The sequence below is a fragment of the Chroicocephalus ridibundus genome, unplaced genomic scaffold (genome assembly GCF_963924245.1).
Source record: "Chroicocephalus ridibundus unplaced genomic scaffold, bChrRid1.1 SCAFFOLD_783, whole genome shotgun sequence".
Lineage (NCBI taxonomy): Eukaryota > Metazoa > Chordata > Aves > Charadriiformes > Laridae > Chroicocephalus > Chroicocephalus ridibundus.
The window spans coordinates 1-17,306 of NW_026961635.1; the positions used below are offsets into that span (position 1 = coordinate 1).

General features: G+C 69.1%; 3 protein-coding genes across 3 annotated transcripts; all 3 read right to left on the reverse strand.

Moving 5' to 3' along the window:
* Positions 1-962: 962 nt before the first annotated feature.
* MUS81 (MUS81 structure-specific endonuclease subunit) lies at positions 963-5,492 on the reverse strand (the record flags this gene model as incomplete). Its single annotated transcript, XM_063322057.1, has 8 exons — positions 5,482-5,492; positions 4,978-5,278; positions 4,656-4,779; positions 4,097-4,164; positions 3,939-4,010; positions 1,841-1,951; positions 1,628-1,686; positions 963-1,112 (listed from the first exon to the last, which is right to left on the reverse strand). Coding segments are annotated over exons 1-8 (896 nt in total), but the record flags the coding sequence as incomplete, so codon positions are not given.
* Positions 5,493-6,439: 947 nt separating this feature from the next.
* Positions 6,440-12,864, reverse strand: BANF1 (BAF nuclear assembly factor 1). Its single transcript, XM_063322058.1, has 3 exons — positions 12,712-12,864; positions 9,774-9,904; positions 6,440-6,806 (listed from the first exon to the last, which is right to left on the reverse strand). The coding sequence occupies exons 1-3, from the start codon at positions 12,812-12,814 to the stop codon at positions 6,660-6,662; spliced, it is 381 nt and encodes a 126-aa protein (XP_063178128.1). The 5' UTR covers positions 12,815-12,864; the 3' UTR covers positions 6,440-6,659.
* Positions 12,865-16,051: 3,187 nt separating this feature from the next.
* Positions 16,052-17,299, reverse strand: TRMT112 (tRNA methyltransferase activator subunit 11-2; the record flags this gene model as incomplete). Its single annotated transcript, XM_063322059.1, has 3 exons — positions 16,052-16,201; positions 16,308-16,387; positions 17,209-17,299. Coding segments are annotated over 3 exons (273 nt in total), but the record flags the coding sequence as incomplete, so codon positions are not given.
* Between the last annotated feature and the right edge of the window lie 7 nt (positions 17,300-17,306).

Here is a 17,306-nt window from a genome sequence, read left to right on the forward strand (position 1 = left end):
GTCCCCCAGTGCCTCCCAGTGCCCTCCCAGTGCCGCCCAGTCCCCTCCCAGTGCTGCCCAGTCCCCTCCCGGTGTCCCCCAGTGCCTCCCAGTCCCTCCCAGTGTCCCCATCCCCTCCCAGTGCCTCCCAGTGCCCTCCCAGTCCCTCGCAGTGTCCCCCAGTGCCTCCCAGTCCCTCCCGGTGCCCCCCAGTCCCCTCCCAGTGTCCCCCAGTGCCTCCCAGTCCCCCCCAATGTCCCCCAGTCCCTCCCAGTCCCTCCCAGTCCCCCCCCAGTCCCTCCCAGTGCCCCCCAGTCCCCTCCCAGTGTCCCCCAGTGCCCCCCAGTCCCCTCCCAGTGCCCTCCCAGTCCCTCCCAGTCCCCCCCAGTGCCCCCCAGTCCCCTCCCAGTGTCCCCCCAGTGCCTCCCAGTCCCTCCCAGTGTCCCCATCCCCTCCCAGTGCCTCCCAGTGCCCTCCCAGTCCCTCCCAGTGCCGCCCAGTGCCCCCCAGTGCCTCCAGTGTCCCCCAGTGCCTCCCAGTCCCTCCCAGTGCCCCCCAGTCCCTCCCAGTGCCGCCCAGTCCCCTCCCAGTGTCCCCCAGTGCCTCCCAGTCCCTCCCAGTGTCCCCATCCCCTCCCAGTGCCCCACAGTGCCCTCCCAGTCCCTCACAGTGCCACCCAGTCCCCTCCCAGTGCCTCCCCATGTGCTCCAGTCCCTTCCCAGTCCCCCCGGTCCCCTCCCAATGACTCCCAGTACCCTCCAGTTCCACCCCAGTACCCTTCCAGTGCCTCTGAGTCCTCCCCAGTTCCCTCCCAGTGGTCTCCAGTCCCATCCCAGTGCTCTCCCAGTGCCCCCAGTCCCCTCCTAACGACTCCCAGTGCCCTCCAGTCCCCTCCCAGTGCCTCCCAGTGCCCCAGGCATCCGTGACCTCACCCCCCCCCCCCCCCAAATAGGTCCCCCTCCCCCCCGCCCCGGGTGACTCACGTGGGGGAGGGCGGAGGGGTGTGTCCCCCCCCCGCCGCCAGAGGCCCCCCCCCCTCGGACGCCGGGGTCCCCCCGGGGGGGGGCGGGGCCGCGGGGGCGGCGTCAGCCAATCGCTGGGCCAGGATTTGACCCCGCGGGGTCAGCGAGTACCTGGGGGGGGGTCAGCGAGGTTGGGGGGGGGGGGGGGGGATGTCACGGGGGGGCTCCCAGTATCGCCCAGTGTCCCCCCAGGCTCTCCCAGTGCTCCTCCAGTGCCCTCCCAGTGCCCCCCAGGACCTTCCCAGTCCCTCCCAGTGCCTCCCAGTTCCCTGACTCCCCTCCCAGTGCCCTCCCAGTGCCCCCCAGGACCTTCCAGTGCCTCCAGTGACATCCCAGTGCCTCCCAGTGCCCCCCAGGACCTTCCCAGTCCCTCCCAGTGCCCCCCAGTTTCCTGACTCCCCTCCCAGTACCCTCCCAGTGCCCCCCAGGACCTTCCCAGTCCCTCCCAGTGCCTCCCAGTTCTCTGACTCCCCTCCCAGTGCCCTCCCAGTGCCTCCCAGTCCCGTCCCAGTGCCTCCCAGTCCCCTCCCAGTGCTCCCAGTCCTGTCCCAGTCCCTCCCAGTGCCATCCCAGTGCCTCCCAGTCCCCTCCCAGTGCTCCCAGTCCCGTCCCAGTCCCGGACGCACCGGGGGGGGTGGCCGCTCCGCTGCAGCAGGTCCCGGCGGAGGAGGGGCCCCAGCGCTGCCTGTTGGGGGGGGGGGGGGGAAGGAGGGAGGGGGGGGACACACCCACCACGTCACCCCTCCCCCAGCACCCCCGGGGGGGCCCGTGGGACCCTCGAGGGGGGGGGCAGGGGAAGGTGGGGGGGGAGGGGTGGATTTGCCCCCACACACACACACTTTTCCTCGTTCACTCTGGTCCCTACTGACGGCGCTCACCGGGGGGAGGGGCCGGGGGCTGCGGGGCTGGGCCCGGCGCAGAAGCTCCGCCTCTGCCAGGGGGGAGGGGCTCTGGGGGGGGGGAGGGTCTTCGGCTCAGCTCCGGGCCCCTCCCCCCACCCCACCCCCCCCCCACCGGTCCCCTCCCAGTGACCCCAGTCCTCTCCCAGTCCCTTCTCAGTGCCCTCCCAGTGCCCCCAGTCCCTTCCCAGTGCCCTCCCAGAGCCCCAACTCCCACCCCAGTGCCTTCCCAGTGCCTCCCAGTCCCATCCCGGTGTCCCCAGTCCCATCCCGGTGTCCCCAGTCCCTTCCCAGTCCCACCCCGGTCCCCTCCCAGTGACCCCAGTCCTCTCCCAGTCCCTCCCAGTCCCATCCCAGTGACCCCAGTCCCCTTCCAGTGCCATCCCTACGCCTTTCTGTACCCTCCCAGTGAACCTAACCCCCATCCCAGTGCCTCCCAGTCCCATCCAGTGCCCTCCCAGTGCCCCCAGGCCCTTCCCAGTCCCTGCCCAGGGCCTCCACTCCCATCCCAGTGCCCTCCCAGTGCCCACAGGCCCTTCCCAGTCCCATCCCAGTGCCCCAGTCCCTTCCCAGTGCCCTCCCGGAGCCCCAAGTCCCATCCCAGTGCCCTCCCAGTGCCCCCAGTCCTCTCCCAGTGCCTCCCAGTCCCATCCTAGTGCCCCCAGTCTCTTCCCAGTCCCATCCCAGTGCCCTCCCAGTGCCCCCAGTCCCTTCCCAGTCCATCCCAGTGCCTCGCAGTCCCATCCCAGTGCCCCCAGTCCCTTCCCAGTGCCTCCCAGTGCCTCCCAGTCCTATCCCAGTGCCCCCAGTCCCCTCCCAGTCCCATCCCAGTGCCTCCCAGTCCCATCCCAGTGCCCCCAGTCCCTTCCCAGTCCCATCCCAGTCCCCTCCCAGTGACCCCAGTCCTCTCCCAGTCCCTCCCAGTCCCATCCCAGTGACCCCAGTCCCCTTCCAGTGCCATCCCTACGCCTTTCTGTGCCCTCCCAGTGAACCTAACCCCCATCCCAGTGCCTCCCAGTCCCATCCCAGTGCCCTCCCAGTGCCCCCAGGCCCTTCCCAGTCCCTGCCCAGGGCCTCCAGTCCCATCCCAGTGCCCTCCCAGTGCCCACAGGCCCTTCCCAGTCCCATCCCAGTGCCCCAGTCCCTTCCCAGTGCCCTCCCGGAGCCCCAAGTCCCATCCCAGTGCCCTCCCAGTGCCCCCAGTCCTCTCCAGTGCCTCCCAGTCCCATCCTAGTGCCCCCAGTCTCTTCCCAGTCCCATCCCAGTGCCCTCCCAGTGCCCCCAGTCCCTTCCCAGTCCCATCCCAGTGCCTCGCAGTCCCATCCCAGTGCCCCCAGTCCCTTCCCAGTGCCTCCCAGTGCCTCCCAGTCCTATCCCAGTGCCCCAGTCCCCTCCCAGTCCCATCCCAGTGCCTCCCAGTCCCATCCCAGTGCCCCCAGTCCCTTCCCAGTCCCATCCCAGTCCCCTCCCAGTGACCCCAGTCCTCTCCCAGTCCCTCCCAGTCCCATCCCAGTGACCCCAGTCCCCTTCCAGTGCCATCCCTACGCCTTTCTGTGCCCTCCCAGTGAACCTAACCCCCATCCCAGTGCCTCCAGTCCCATCCCAGTGCCCTCCCAGTGCCCCCAGGCCCTTCCCAGTCCCTGCCCAGGGCCTCCACTCCCATCCCAGTGCCCTCCCAGTGCCCACAGGCCCTTCCCAGTCCCATCCCAGTGCCCCAGTCCCTTCCCAGTGCCCTCCCGGAGCCCCAAGTCCCATCCCAGTGCCCTCCCAGTGCCCCCAGTCCTCTCCCAGTGCCTCCCAGTCCCATCCTAGTGCCCCCAGTCTCTTCCCAGTCCCATCCCAGTGCCCTCCCAGTGCCCCCAGTCCCTTCCCAGTCCCATCCCAGTGCCTCGCAGTCCCATCCCAGTGCCCCCAGTCCCTTCCCAGTGCCTCCCAGTGCCTCCCAGTCCTATCCCAGTGCCCCCAGTCCCCTCCCAGTGCCTCCCAGTCCCTTCCCAGTCCCCTCCCAGTGCCTCCCAGTCCCCTCCCAGCGCCTCACCTGGTGCAGGGCCATCAGGAGGGCATAGGCCCGCGAGCGGGGGAGGGGCCGGTAGTCACGTGACGGGCGGCGCTGGGGGTGGGGGAGGGGTGAGGGATTCCCCGGGGGGGACCCAGGCGTTTCGGGGGGGGGGGGGGGGGGGCGATGACGACACTCACCGTGGGCGGGGCCGGGGGGGGCTCCGCGCCCCTCCCCCCTGCGGGGGGGCTGGGGGCGAGGCCTTGCTCTGGGGGGGGTGGGGGTGGGGGCGTTATGCAAATCAGGATGCAAATCAGCGGCGGGGTCACCGTGCAAACGACCAAGCCCCGCCCACAGCCACACCCACCCAGGCTCCACCCACTCCGGCCCCACCCCCCCGATGAGGCCCCGCCCACCCCAGGCCTCAAACCACTCACGGCGGTTCCCCCACGAAAGCCCCGCCCACCCACGTGCGGCCCCGCCCTCTTCCCAGACCCCGCCCACCCCCGAGCTCCCACCCTGGCCACGCCCCCTCCCCCGAAACCCCTCCCCTTCTGGAAGCCCCGCCCACCCCATTAACCCCGCCCCTCTACTGCCCACGCCCCGCCCACAACCAGGCTCCGCCCCCCCCCCGAGGCCCCGCCCCCGGTGGCGGCAGAGGCCGGCGTTGCCCCCCCAAGCCCCGCCCACCCCGCGGCCCCGCCCCCTGCCAAGCCCCGCCCCTTCTCCGAGGCCCCGCCCCTCCCGGGCCCCGCCCACCGGCGCGGTGCTGACGCAGGCGCAGCTCGAGGCGGCGGCAGAGGGCGGGGCCGAAGTGCTGCAAGATGGCGGCGGCCCGGCCCGAGCGCAGCGGCAGCGGGTACCGGGCCAGGGAGCGCAGAGCCTGGGGGCGGGTGGGGGGACACGGTGGGTCCCCCCGCGACCCACCGAAACACCCCCCCCGACACCCCCTGGGGCTTCCCGGACCCACAGGGACCCCCGCCCCCCCCACCGGGAACCCCCCCCGGGAGACCTCGAAGACCCTCCGGGACCCTCCCGAATCCCGCCCCCCTCCCGGGGACGCCCTTCCCCGTTCACCCACCCGCTCGTAGACCCCCCGGACCCGCGTCCCGGCCGCTTCGTCCCGCCATTCCCGCAGCCACCGGGTGAAAAGCGGGTTTGGGGGGGGGGCGGCGGCGGCGGCGGCGACGCGGGGGGGCGGCGGCCTCCGGCATGGCCGAGAACCGGGAGAAGCCGCCGTCGACGCGGAAGTGCCCTTCGCTGCCGCTCTAGGCCGCCGGGAGGCCGCGCTCGGCTGCTCTGGAGGACTGCGCTCTAGGCCGCCCACTCGGCTGCTCTGGACGATTGGCGGCCGCTCTAGGTCGCCTGGAGGACGCACTCTTCTGCTCTGGAGGACTTCGCTCTAGGCCGTCGCACGCGTCTGCTTTGGAAGGCTCGCGACCGCTCTAGCCCGCCTGGAGGCCGAGCTCGTCTGCTCCGGAGGACTCCGCTCTAGGCCGCCCACTCGGCTGCTCTGGACGCTTCGCGGCCGCTCTAGGCCGCCTGGAGGACGCACTCTTCTGCTCTGGAGGACTCGCTGCCTCACCGGGCCCCCATAAAGCCCCCGGGGGGGGGTGTCAATTGCCCCCCTCCCCCCCCCCCAATTCCCACCTCCCCCCGCGCCCCCACTTGCCCCCCCCGGGCAGGATCCAGCACAGCAAAACCTTTATTGTTTAGAAAACCCTTTTACAAACAAATTGGGGGGGGGGGACACACGCACACCCCCAAAATGACACAATTTCCCCCCAAAACGCCCCGAAATTCCCCTCCCCGGGGGGGGGGGGGGGAGGGGCAGTGTCAGCGCAGCCCCGGCGGGGGGCGGGGGGGGCGGGGGGGGGGGGGGGAAGGGGGGAGTTGGGGTCCCCCCAAACCCCCCCCCTGGGTGATTTGGGGGTGATTGGGGGGAGCAGCCCCCTGGGGTGGCTTTGGGGGGGGGGTGGGGGGAGCCCCGAAATGGGTCTGGGGGGGCCCCCCCGGGGGGGGGGGGGGCAGCACCAGAGTTTGGGGGGGTCCCCAGATGGGAAGGGGGGGCGTTTGGCCCCCCCCATCCCGCTGCCCCCAAAGCCACCGTTTCCTGGGGGGGGGGGGGGGATTTTGGGGTCCCCGGGGGGGTTTTGGGGAGCCCCCAAACCCTGGGGGGGGGGGTTGGGGTGCGGGGGGGGGGGAGGTTTGGGGACACACACCCCCCCCCCCCCCCCCCCAGTCCCTGCTGCCCCCAGGTGTGGCGGCGGGGGGGGGAAGCTGGAGCCTGTTGGGTGTCTGGGGGGGCTCCTGAAGGGGGGGGTTTTGGGGTTGTTTGTGGGGATTTTGGGGTGCTGGGGGTGGGGGGGGCACCCGGAAGGGGGGATGTGGGGTGCCCGAGGTGGGGGGGGGGACAGTTTGGGGGGACACCCCCCCCCCCCGAGTCCCTGCTGCCCCCAGGGTTGTGGGAGCCACAATCTGTCGGGCGGTTGGGGGTGATTTTTGGGGGGGGGGGGGGATTTTTGGGTGCCGGGGGCGGGGGGGGGGTTTTGGGGTGCCCGGGAGGGTGTTGGGGGAGGGGGGGGGGCTCTGGGGACCCCCCCCCCAATTCTTGCCGTCCCCAGATGTTTGGGGGAGCCGGAGTCTGTGGGACGTTGGGGGGTTTTGGCTGAGGCTGGGGGGGTGGGGGTGGGTTTGGGGGGTGGGGGGGGGGTTTTGGGGTGCCGGGAAGATGGGGGGGGGGCGGGGGGGGGCGCCGGGGACTCAGAGGAAGGCGTCGCACCATTCCCGCAGGCAGCCGGAACAATCCCGCGACTGCTTGGCGTTGGCCCCGCACGTCTCCTTCAGCCACTCCCGAAACAGCTCCTCGTCCTTGCGCAGCACCAGGAACTGCCCCAGCACCACGTAGGCCTGGGGGGGGGGACAGGGATGTCACCGGGGGGGGGGGGGTGACACACCCCCTGTCCCCCCCCCGTGTCCCTAAGAGTGGCCTCACGTCCCCTGGGGGGACAGGGATGTCACCACGGGGCTGGCAAACCCCCCATCACCCCACTGTAACCCTCGGAATGGCCCCACGTGTGCCTGGGGGGGGGACATGGGGGGACAAGGATGTCACCTGGGGGGGTGGCACACCCCCTGTCCCCCCCCCGTGTCCCTAAGAGTGGCCTCACGTCCCCCGGGGGGACAGGGATGTCACCACGGGGCTGGCAAACCCCCCCTGTCGCCACACCGTCACCCTCAGAATGGCCCCATGTGTGTGGGGGGGGGGACATGGGGGGACAGGGATGTCACCTGGGGGGGTGGCACATCCCCTGTCCCCCCCCCGTGTCCCTAAGAGTGGCCTCACGTCCCCCAGGGGGACAGGGATGTCACCACGGGGCTGGCAAACCCCCCCTGTCGCCACACCATCACCCTCAGAATGGCCCACGTGTGTGTGTGGGGGGACACGGGGGGACAAGGATGTCACCTGGGGGGGTGGCACATCCCCTGTCCCCCCCCCCCGTGTCCCTAAGAGTGGCCTCACGTCCCCCGGGGGGACAGGGATGTCACCACGGGGCTGGCAAACCCCCCATCACCCCACTGTAACCCTCGGAATGGCCCCATATAACGCCGCGGGGGGGGGACGCGGGGGGACAGGGATGTCACCGGGGGGGGTGGCACACCCCCTGTCCCCCCCCCGTGTCCCTAAGTGTGGCCTCACGTCCCCCAGGGGGACAGGGATGTCACCACGGGGCTGGCAAACCCCCCCTGTCGCCACACCGTCACCCTCAGAATGGCCCCACGTGTGACTGGGGGGGGGACACGGGGGGACAGGGATGTCACCGGGGGGGGTGGCACACCCCCTGCCCCCCCCCGTGTCCATAAGTGTGGCCCCACGTCCCCCAGGGGGACAGGGATGTCACCACGGGGCTGGCAAACCTCCATCACCCCACTGTAACCCTCGGAATGGCCCCATATAACGCCGCGGGGGGGGGACACGGGGGGACAGGGATGTCACCGGGGGGGGGTGACACACCCCCTGTTCCCCCCCCGTGTCCCTAAGAGTGGCCTCACGTCCCCCGGGGGGACAGGGATGTGACCACGGGGCTGGCAAACCCCCATCACCCCACTGTAACCCTCGGAATGGCCCCACGTGTGCCTGGGGGGGGGACATGGGGGGACAAGGATGTCACCGGGGGGGGTGGCACATCCCCTGTCCCCCCCCCCGTGTCCCTAAGAGTGGCCTCACGTCCCCCAGGGGGACAGGGATGTCACCACGGGGCTGGCAAACCCCCCCTGTCGCCACACCATCACCCTCAGAATAGCCCCATGTGTGTGTGGGGGGGACATGGGGGGACAAGGATGTCACCGGGGGGGGTGGCACATCCCCTGTCCCCCCCCCGTGTCCCTAAGAGTGGCCTCACGTCCCCCGGGGGGACAGGGATGTGACCACGGGGCTGGCAAACCCCCCATCACCCCACTGTAACCCTCGGAATGGCCCCACATGTGACTGGGGGGGGGACATGGGGGGACAAGGATGTCACCGGGGGGGGTGGCACACCCCCTGTCCCCCCCCCGTGTCCCTAAGAGTGGCCTCACGTCCCCCGGGGGGACAGGGATGCCACCACGGGGCTGGCAAACCCCCATCACCCCACTGTAACCCTCGGAATGGCCCCACGTGTGACTGGGGGGGGGACATGGGGGGACAAGGATGTCACCTGGGGGGGTGGCACACCCCCTGTCCCCCCCCCGTGTCCCTAAGAGTGGCCTCACGTCCCCCGGGGGGACAGGGATGTCACCACGGGGCTGGCAAACCCCCATCACCCCACTGTGGCCATAGGAATGGCCCCATATAACGCCGTGGGGGGGGGACACGGGGGGACAAGGATGTCACCGGGGGGGGTGGCACATCCCTTGTCCCCCCCCCGTGTCCCTAAGAGTGGCCTCACGTCCCCCAAGGGGACAGGGATGTGACCACGGGGCTGGCAAACCCCCCCTGTCGCCACACCGTCACCCTCAGAATGGCCCCATGTGTTGGGGGGGGGGACATGGGGGGACAAGGATGTCACCGGGGGGGGGTGACACATCCCCTGTCCCCCCCCCGTGTCCCTAAGAGTGGCCTCACGTCCCCCAGGGGGACAGGGATGTCACCACGGGGCTGGCAAACCCCCCCTGTCGCCACACCATCACCCTCAGAATGGCCCCACGTGTGTGTGTGGGGGGACACGGGGGGACAAGGATGTCACCTGGGGGGGTGGCACATCCCCTGTCCCCCCCCCCGTGTCCCTAAGAGTGGCCTCACGTCCCCCGGGGGGACAGGGATGTCACCACGGGGCTGGCAACCCCCCCCTGTCGCCACACCGTCACCCTCAGAATGGCCCCATGTGTGTGGGGGGGGGACATGGGGGGACAAGGATGTCACCGGGGGGGGTGGCACACCCCCTGTCCCCCCCCCGTGTCCCTAAGAGTGGCCTCACGTCCCCCGGGGAGACGTCCCCAGGGACAATCCCCTGCAAACGCCGTGTCCCCAGGGTCACCTCCCTCCCCTCGGTGACACCCCCACATCACCAGGGACCCCATTTGGGGCCACCCCTGTCCCCTCGGTGACACTCTCCCCCCCCCGGGGACCCCCTCGGGGACTCCCCCCCCCCACATCCCTGGGGACCCCCCCTGGGGCCATCCCTGTCTCCTTGGTGACAACCTCGTCCCGCTTGGGGACACCCCTGTCCCCTCGGTGGCACCCCCCGGCCTCCAGACACCCCCCCCCCAGGGCCACCCCCCCTCCCCCCTGTGCCACCTCCCAAAGATGGCCCTGTCCCCACGGCACCCCCTCCCCGGGGCAGGCTGTCCCCAAGGTGTCCCCAGGGTGTCCCCAAGGTGTCCCCAGGGTGTCCCCACCTTGTCGAAGCCTTTTTCCTCCAGCTTCTTGCCCAGGACGTCCCCGATCCCGGCCAAGGTCCCCACCGGCTTCTCCCCCATCGGCTCCGCCACGAAGTCCCGGTGCTTCTGCGAGGTCGAGGACATGGCGCCTGCGGGGACACGGGGACAGTGAGGGGACGCGGGAACGTGGGGACGGCCAGGGGACAGCGGGACGGTGAGGGGACAGCGGGACGGTGAGGGGACAGCGGGACGGTGAGGGGACACGGGGATGGTGAGGGGACATGGGGATGGCAGGGGGACAGGGGGACGGTGAGGGGACAGCGGGACGGTGAGGGGACGTGGGGACTGTGAGGGGACACGGGGATGGTGAGGGGACACAGGGATGGCAGGGGGACACGGGGACTGTGAGGGGACATGGGGACGGTGAGGGGACATGGGGACGGTGAGGGGACACGGGGATTGTGAGGGGACACAGGGATGGCAGGGGGACACGGGGACTGTGAGGGGACATGGGGACGGTGAGGGGACAGGGGGATGGTGAGGGGACACGGGGACGGTGAGGGGACAGGGGGATGGCAGGGGGACACGGGGACAGTGAGGGGGACACAGGGATGGCCGGGGGACATGGGGACGGTGAGGGGACACAGGGACGGCAGGGGGACACGGGGACTGTGAGAGGACATGGGGACGGTGAGGGGACAGGGGGACGGTGAGGGGACACGGTGACAGTGAGGGGACATGGGGACAGTGAGGGGACATGGGGACAGTGAGGGGACAGGGGGATGGTGAGGGGACACGGGGACTGTGAGGGGACACGGGGACGGTGAGGGGACATGGGGATGGCAGGGGGACACGGGGACTGTGAGGGGACAGGGGGACAGAGAGGGGACATGGGGACAGAGAGGGGACAGGGGGACAGAGAGGGGACATGGGGACAGTGAGGGAACATGGGGATGGTGAGGGGACACGGGGACGGCGAGGGGACAGGGGGATGGCAGGGGGACACGGGGACAGTGAGGGGGACACAGGGATGGCCGGGGGACATGGGGACCGCGAGGGGACAGGGGGACAGAGAGGGGACACGTGGATGGCAGGGGGACATGGGGACGGTGAGGGGACACGGGGACAGTGAGGAGACAGGGGGACAGAGAGGGGACACAGAGATGGTGAGGGGACAGGGGGACAGTGAGGGAACATGGGGACAGAGAGGGGACACGGGGACGGTGAGGGGACAGGGGGATGGCAGGGGGACACGGGGACAATGAGGGGGACACAGGGATGGCCAGGGAACATGGGGACGGTGAGGGGACACGGGGATGGTGAGGGGACGCAGGGACAGAGAGGGGACACGGGGACGGGGAGGGGACACGGGGACGGGGAGGGGACGTGGGGACAGAGAGGGGACACGGGGATGGCAGGGGGACACGGGGACTGTGAGGTGACATGGGGACAGTGAGGGGACATGGGGACAGAGAGGGGACACGGGGACGGTGAGGGGACATGGGGACAGTGAGGGGACATGGGGATGGTGAGGGAACATGGGGACAGAGAGGGGACACGGGGACGGTGAGGGGACAGGGGGATGGCAGGGGGACACGGGGACAATGAGGGGGACACAGGGATGGCCCGGGGACATGGGGACGGTGAGGGGACAAGGGGACAGAGAGGGGACATGGGGACGGTGAGGGGACATGGGGACCGCGAGGGGACACGTGGATGGCAGGGGGACATGGGGACGGTGAGGGGACACGGGGACAGTGAGGAGACAGGGGGACAGAGAGGGGACACAGAGATGGTGAGGGGACAGGGGGACAGTGAGGGAACATGGGGACAGAGAGGGGACACGGGGACGGTGAGGGGACAGGGGGATGGCAGGGGGACACGGGGACAATGAGGGGGACACATGGATGGCCAGGGGGCATGGGGACGGTGAGGGGACACGGGGATGGTGAAGGGACGCAGGGACAGAGAGGGGACACGGGGACGGTGAGGGGACACGGGGATGGTGAGGGGACATGGGGACAGAAAGGGGAAGAGGGGACACGGGGATGGTAAGGGGACATGGGGACAGAGAGGGGACACAGGGACGGTGAGGGAGGGGACACGGGGATGGTGAGGGGACAGGGGGACAGTGAGGGGACACGGGGATGGGGAGGGGACACGGGGATGGCAGGGGGACACGGGGATGGGGAGGGGGTGACACGGGGACAGTGTGGGGGGGGACAGGGACGGTGGGGGGGGACACGGGGATGGTGGGGGGACATGGGGACAGTGGGGGGGGACAGGGACGGTGTGGGGGGGACACGGGGACGGTGAGGGGGGGACAGAGGGACGGTGGGGGGGGCACGGGGACAGTGTGGGGGGGACACAGGGACGGTGGGGGGGGACACGGGGACAGCGCGGGGGGGACACGGGGACGGTGTGGGGGGGGGCACGGGGACGGTGAGGGGGGGACACGGGGACAGCGGGGGGGGGACACGGGGACGGTGTGGGGGGACACGGGGATGGTGGGGGGACATGGGGACGGTGGGGGGGGGCACGGGGACGGTGAGGGGGGGACACGGGGACAGTGGGGGGCGACAGAGGGACGGTGGGGGGGGACACAGGGACGGTGGGGGGGGCACGGGGACGGTGAGGGGGGGGACACGGGGACAGTGGGGGGGGGACACGGGGACGGTGAGGGGGGGACACGGGGACAGTGGGGGGGGGACACGGGGACAGTGGGGGGGACACACGACAGCCGGGGGGGGGGACGGGACGGACACACACGACAGCCGGGGACAGGCCAGAGGGGGAGGGGACAGCGGGGGGGAGGGGACGCGGGGACAGGGAGGGGCGGGCGCCGGGGGGGGGGGACACACGCACACGGGGACCGGAGACATTTGGGGACCCCTGGGGACATTTGGGGACATTTGGGGACCGCTGGGGCCCCCCCCCGCCCCCTCCCCGCCCTCACCGGCCCCTCCCGCCGCTCCAACCGCCGCTCCCGCCTCAGGCCGCCGCCGCCGCGCAATGACGTCACGTCCGGCGGCGCCGGCGCAAAAGCCGGAAAGGACCATAGAGACGGAACGAGACGGAGCGGCCGCTCCGGGCGGGGCGGGGCCGCTCTGGGCGGTGGGAGGAGGAACAGAGACGGGGGCGCTGGGGGCTGGAGAAGACCATGGACCGGGGACCGGGGACCGGGGGCCATCTCCGGTTCTCCTGGAGACCAGGGGCCATCTCCAGGTTCTGGAGACCAGGGACCATCTTCAGGTTCTCCTGGAGACCAGGGACCATCTCCAGGTTCTGGAGACCAGGGACCATCTCCGGGTTCTCCTGGAGACCAGGGACCATCTCTGGGTTCTGGAGACCAGGGACCATCTCCAGGTTCTCCTGGAGACCAAGGGCCATCTCTGGGTTCTCCTGGAGACCAAGGACCGTCTCTGGGTTCTGGAGACCAGGGACCATCTCTGGTTCTCCTGGAGACCAGGGGCCATCTCCGGTTCTCCTGGAGACCAGGGACCATCTCTGGTTCTCCTGGAGACCAAGGACCATCTCTGGTTCTCCAGACCAAGGGCCATCTCCAGGTTCTCCTGGAGACCAGGGGCCATCTCCGGTTCTCCTGGAGACCAAGGACCGTCTCTGGGTTCTGGAGACCAGGGACCATCTCGGGTTCTCCTGGAGACCAAGGGCCATCTCCGGTTCTCCTGGAGACCAGGGACCATCTCTGGGTTCTGGAGACCAGGGGCCATCTCCGGTTCTCCTGGAGACCAGGGACCATCTCCAGGTTCTGGAGACCACGGGCCATCTCCGGTTCTCCTGGAGACCAAGGGCCATCTCTGGATTCTGGAGACCAGGGACCATCTCCAGGTTCTCCTGGAGACCAGGGGCCATCTCTGGGTTCTCCTGGAGACCAAGGACCGTCTCCGGGTTCTCCTGGAGACCAAGGACCGTCTCTGGGTTCTGGAGACCAGGGACCATCTCGGGTTCTCCTGGAGACCAAGGGCCATCTCCGGGTTCTCCTGGAGACCAAGGACCGTCTCTGGGTTCTGGAGACCAGGGGCCATCTCTGGGTTCTCCTGGAGACCAAGGGCCATCTCTGGGTTCTGGAGACCACGGGCCATCTCCGGGTTCTCCTGGAGACCACGGGCCATCTCTGGGTTCTGGAGACCACGGGCCATCTCCAGGTTCTCCTGGAGACCAGGGACCATCTCCAGGTTCTCCTGGAGACCAAGGACCGTCTCCGGGTTCTCCTGGAGACCAAGGACCGTCTCTGGGTTCTGGAGACCAGGGGCCATCTTGGGGTTCTCCTGGAGACCAAGGACCATCTCCAGGTTCTGGAGGCCAAGGGCCATCTCTGGGTTGTCCTGGAGACCAGGGGCCATCTCGGGGTTCTCCTGGAGACCAAGGACCATCTCTGGTTCTCCAGACCAAGGGCCATCTCCGGGTTCTCCTGGAAACCAGGGACCATCTCCGATTCTCCTGGAGACCAAGGACCATCTCCGATTCTCCTGGAGACCATGGGCCATCTCTGGGTTCTCCTGGAGACCAGGGACCATCTCCAATTCTCCTGGAGACCAGGGACCATCTCCAGGTCCCTCCCAGGTTCTCCTGGACACTCAACGTCCCCGGGTCCTCCTGGAAGCCTGGCTGATGGCTCCAAGTTCTCCCGGAGGTCTGGAGACCATCTCAGGGTTCCTCGGGAAGCCCAGACGATGTTCCCAGGTTCTGCTTGACACGTGGCTGATGTCCCCATGTTCTCCTGGAAGCCCTGGTGATGCCTCCAGGGTCCTCCCAGGTTCTCCTGGATGTCTCCAGGTTCTCCCAGGTCCCCCCTCGACACCTGAACAATGTCCCCAGGTCCTCCTGGAAGCCCGGATGATGCCTCCAGGTTCCTCTCAGGTTCTCCTAGAAATCCTGGTCCACATCTCCATGTTCTCCTGGGTTCCCTTGGACACTTGATGTCCTCGGGTCCTCCTGGAAGCCCGGATGATGCCTTCAGTTTCCTCCCAGGTTCTTCTGGACATCTCCAGGTTCTTCCACGTTCTCCTGGACGTCTCCGGGTTCTCCCAGGTCCCCCCTCGACACCCGAACAATGTCCTCGGGTCCCCCTGGAAGCCTGGATGATGCCTCCAGGTTCCTCCCAGGTTCTCCTGGAAATCCTGGTCGACGTCTCCATGTTCTCTTGGGTTCGCTTGGACACTTGATGTCCCCAGGTCCTCCCGGAAACTTGGATGATGCCTTCAGGTTCCTCCAAGGTTCTCCTGAACGTCTCCAGGTTCCTCCCAGGTTCTTCTGGACATCTCCAGGTTCTTCCAGGTTCTCCTGGACGTCTCCGGGTTCTCCCAGGTCCCCCCTCGACACCCGAACAATGTCCTCGGGTCCCCCTGGAAGCCCAGATGATGCCTCCAGGTTCCTCCCAGGTTCTCCTGGACATCTCCAGGTTCTTCCAGGTTCTCCTGGACATCTCCGGGTTCTCCCAGGTCCCCCCTCGACACCCGAACAATGTCCCCGGGTCCCCCTGGAAGCCCGGCTGATGCCTCCAGGTTCTCCCGGAGCTCTGGAGACCATCTCAGGGTTCCCCCCCCCGGGAAGCCGGGATGATGCCTCCAGGTTCCTCCCGCGTCCCCACCAACGTCCCCCTCCATCCGGCCGCCTTCTCCCGAAGGATCCGCCAAAAAAAAAGGCCCAAACCGCTGACATCCCCCCAACGGCGGCCCCCCCAAAAAAAAAACGACAAAAAAATTTAAAAAATGAAGGGTTTTTTTTTTATTAAATTTGGGGGGGGGGGGGGGAACCCCACAAACCCCCCCCCCCCCAAAACGGCGCCCGAACGACGGCTCAGAAATGGGGGGAAAAAACGGGATTTTGAGAAACGAAAGGGATTTTCTGGAGCGAAAAAGGAGAGAAGGGAAAAAAAAAAAAAAAAAAAAAGAGGGATTTGAGGGGGGGGGGAAGGGAATTTGGGGGGGGGGGCGGGGGGGGGGGCCCAAAATTGGGATTTTGGGGGTAAACCCCCCCCCCCCAAGGCTTTAAGAGCAAAACCAGGGGGGCAGAAAAAGGGGAAATCTGGGCACTTTAAAGCCGGGGCTGGGGGGGGGCTGTGAGAAATTGGGGTGCGTCCCCCCCCCCGTCCCCTCATCCCCCCTCTGCCCCCCCCTTCCCATTTTTAGCCCCCCCCCCCATTTCGGGGTCTCCCATAATTCCCTTTATTCCCCTTGGAGGCAGGGGGGGGTAACGCTGCCACACTCCTTTGGAGACACCCCCTTTTTTTTTTTTTCTTTTTTGGGGGGGGACACCCCCGCATAAATTTTTGGGGCCCCCCCCCAAATTTGGGGTGCTCCCCCCCCCCCCCCCGTTTTTTTTTAGGCCTCCTCCTCGCTCAGCAGCATGTTGGGGATCCCCCGGGAGATGGGGAAGCGACGCCCCGAATCCGGGCACTGCAGGACCCCCTCCAGCACCTCCACCTGCGGGGGGGGGACACACACACACATTTGGGGGGGGGGGGGTATAAGGGGACAACCCCCCCCCTCCCCACAACAAGGGTTTTGGGGTGTCCCCCCCCCTCCTCACCTCCAGCAGGACGTGGTGCACCCGCCGCAGAAAGGCTTCGTCCCCCTCGTAGTCGGGGGCGGGTTCGGGGGGCAGCTCCGAGGGGTGCCCCAGCTTTTTTTTTGGGGGGGGGGGCACATGAGGTGGTGGTGGGGGGGCTGTGGGACCCCCAAAATGCTCCCCCCCCCACCTCCCCCCCCCAAAAAAAGCAGAGGTCACTGGCACCCCCCAACTTGGGGCTCCCCCAAACTGGGATTTCCCCCCCCCCCCCCAAAAAAAAACTACGGACCCCTCAACTTGCCCCCCCCCCCCCTCCTAAACTGCCCCCCCCATAAACCAGAGACACCCCCCACACCCCCCCCAAAATTGGGACCCCGCCTCCCCACCGCCCCCGCCAACCCTAGACCACCCTGTACCCCAGGCCCCCCCCCCCCCCAAATCGGGACCCCTTTACCTTTATGGCCCCCCCCCCTCAGTGAAACCCCCCCCACGAACACCCACACCCCCCCCCCCCAAATCACCACCCCCCCCCCCCCCCCCCAACTGGAGCCCCACTGGAGCCCCCCCACCTGGGATCCACCAAACCGGGACCCCCCCCAAACCAGAACCACCCCCCCCCCACACACATCGGAGACCCCCGAAACCGGACACACCCCCCACCCCCCCCCCCGTGTCCCCCCCCCCCCCGCAAACCGGAGTCCCCCCGTTGTCCCTCCTTGGACCCTCCACCTCCCCCCCACCCCGCCCCCCCCGTTTTCCCCCCCCCAAACCGGAGCCCCCCCCGGTGCTCTTCCCCTCGGTGTTCTCCCCCGGGCCCCCCAACATCCCCCCCCCCCCCCCCGCCGGTTCCCCCCCAAAACCGGAAGCCCTCCCGGTGCCCCCCCCAAACCGGAGCCCCCCCGGTGCCCCCGTCCCCCCCCCGCAAACTCACGCTCTCCGGCCGCCTGAAGCAGCGCGGCCCAGCGGAGCCGCGGCACCAACCGCGCCACGAAGGCGGCGTTGAACGGCACCGGGCCGACC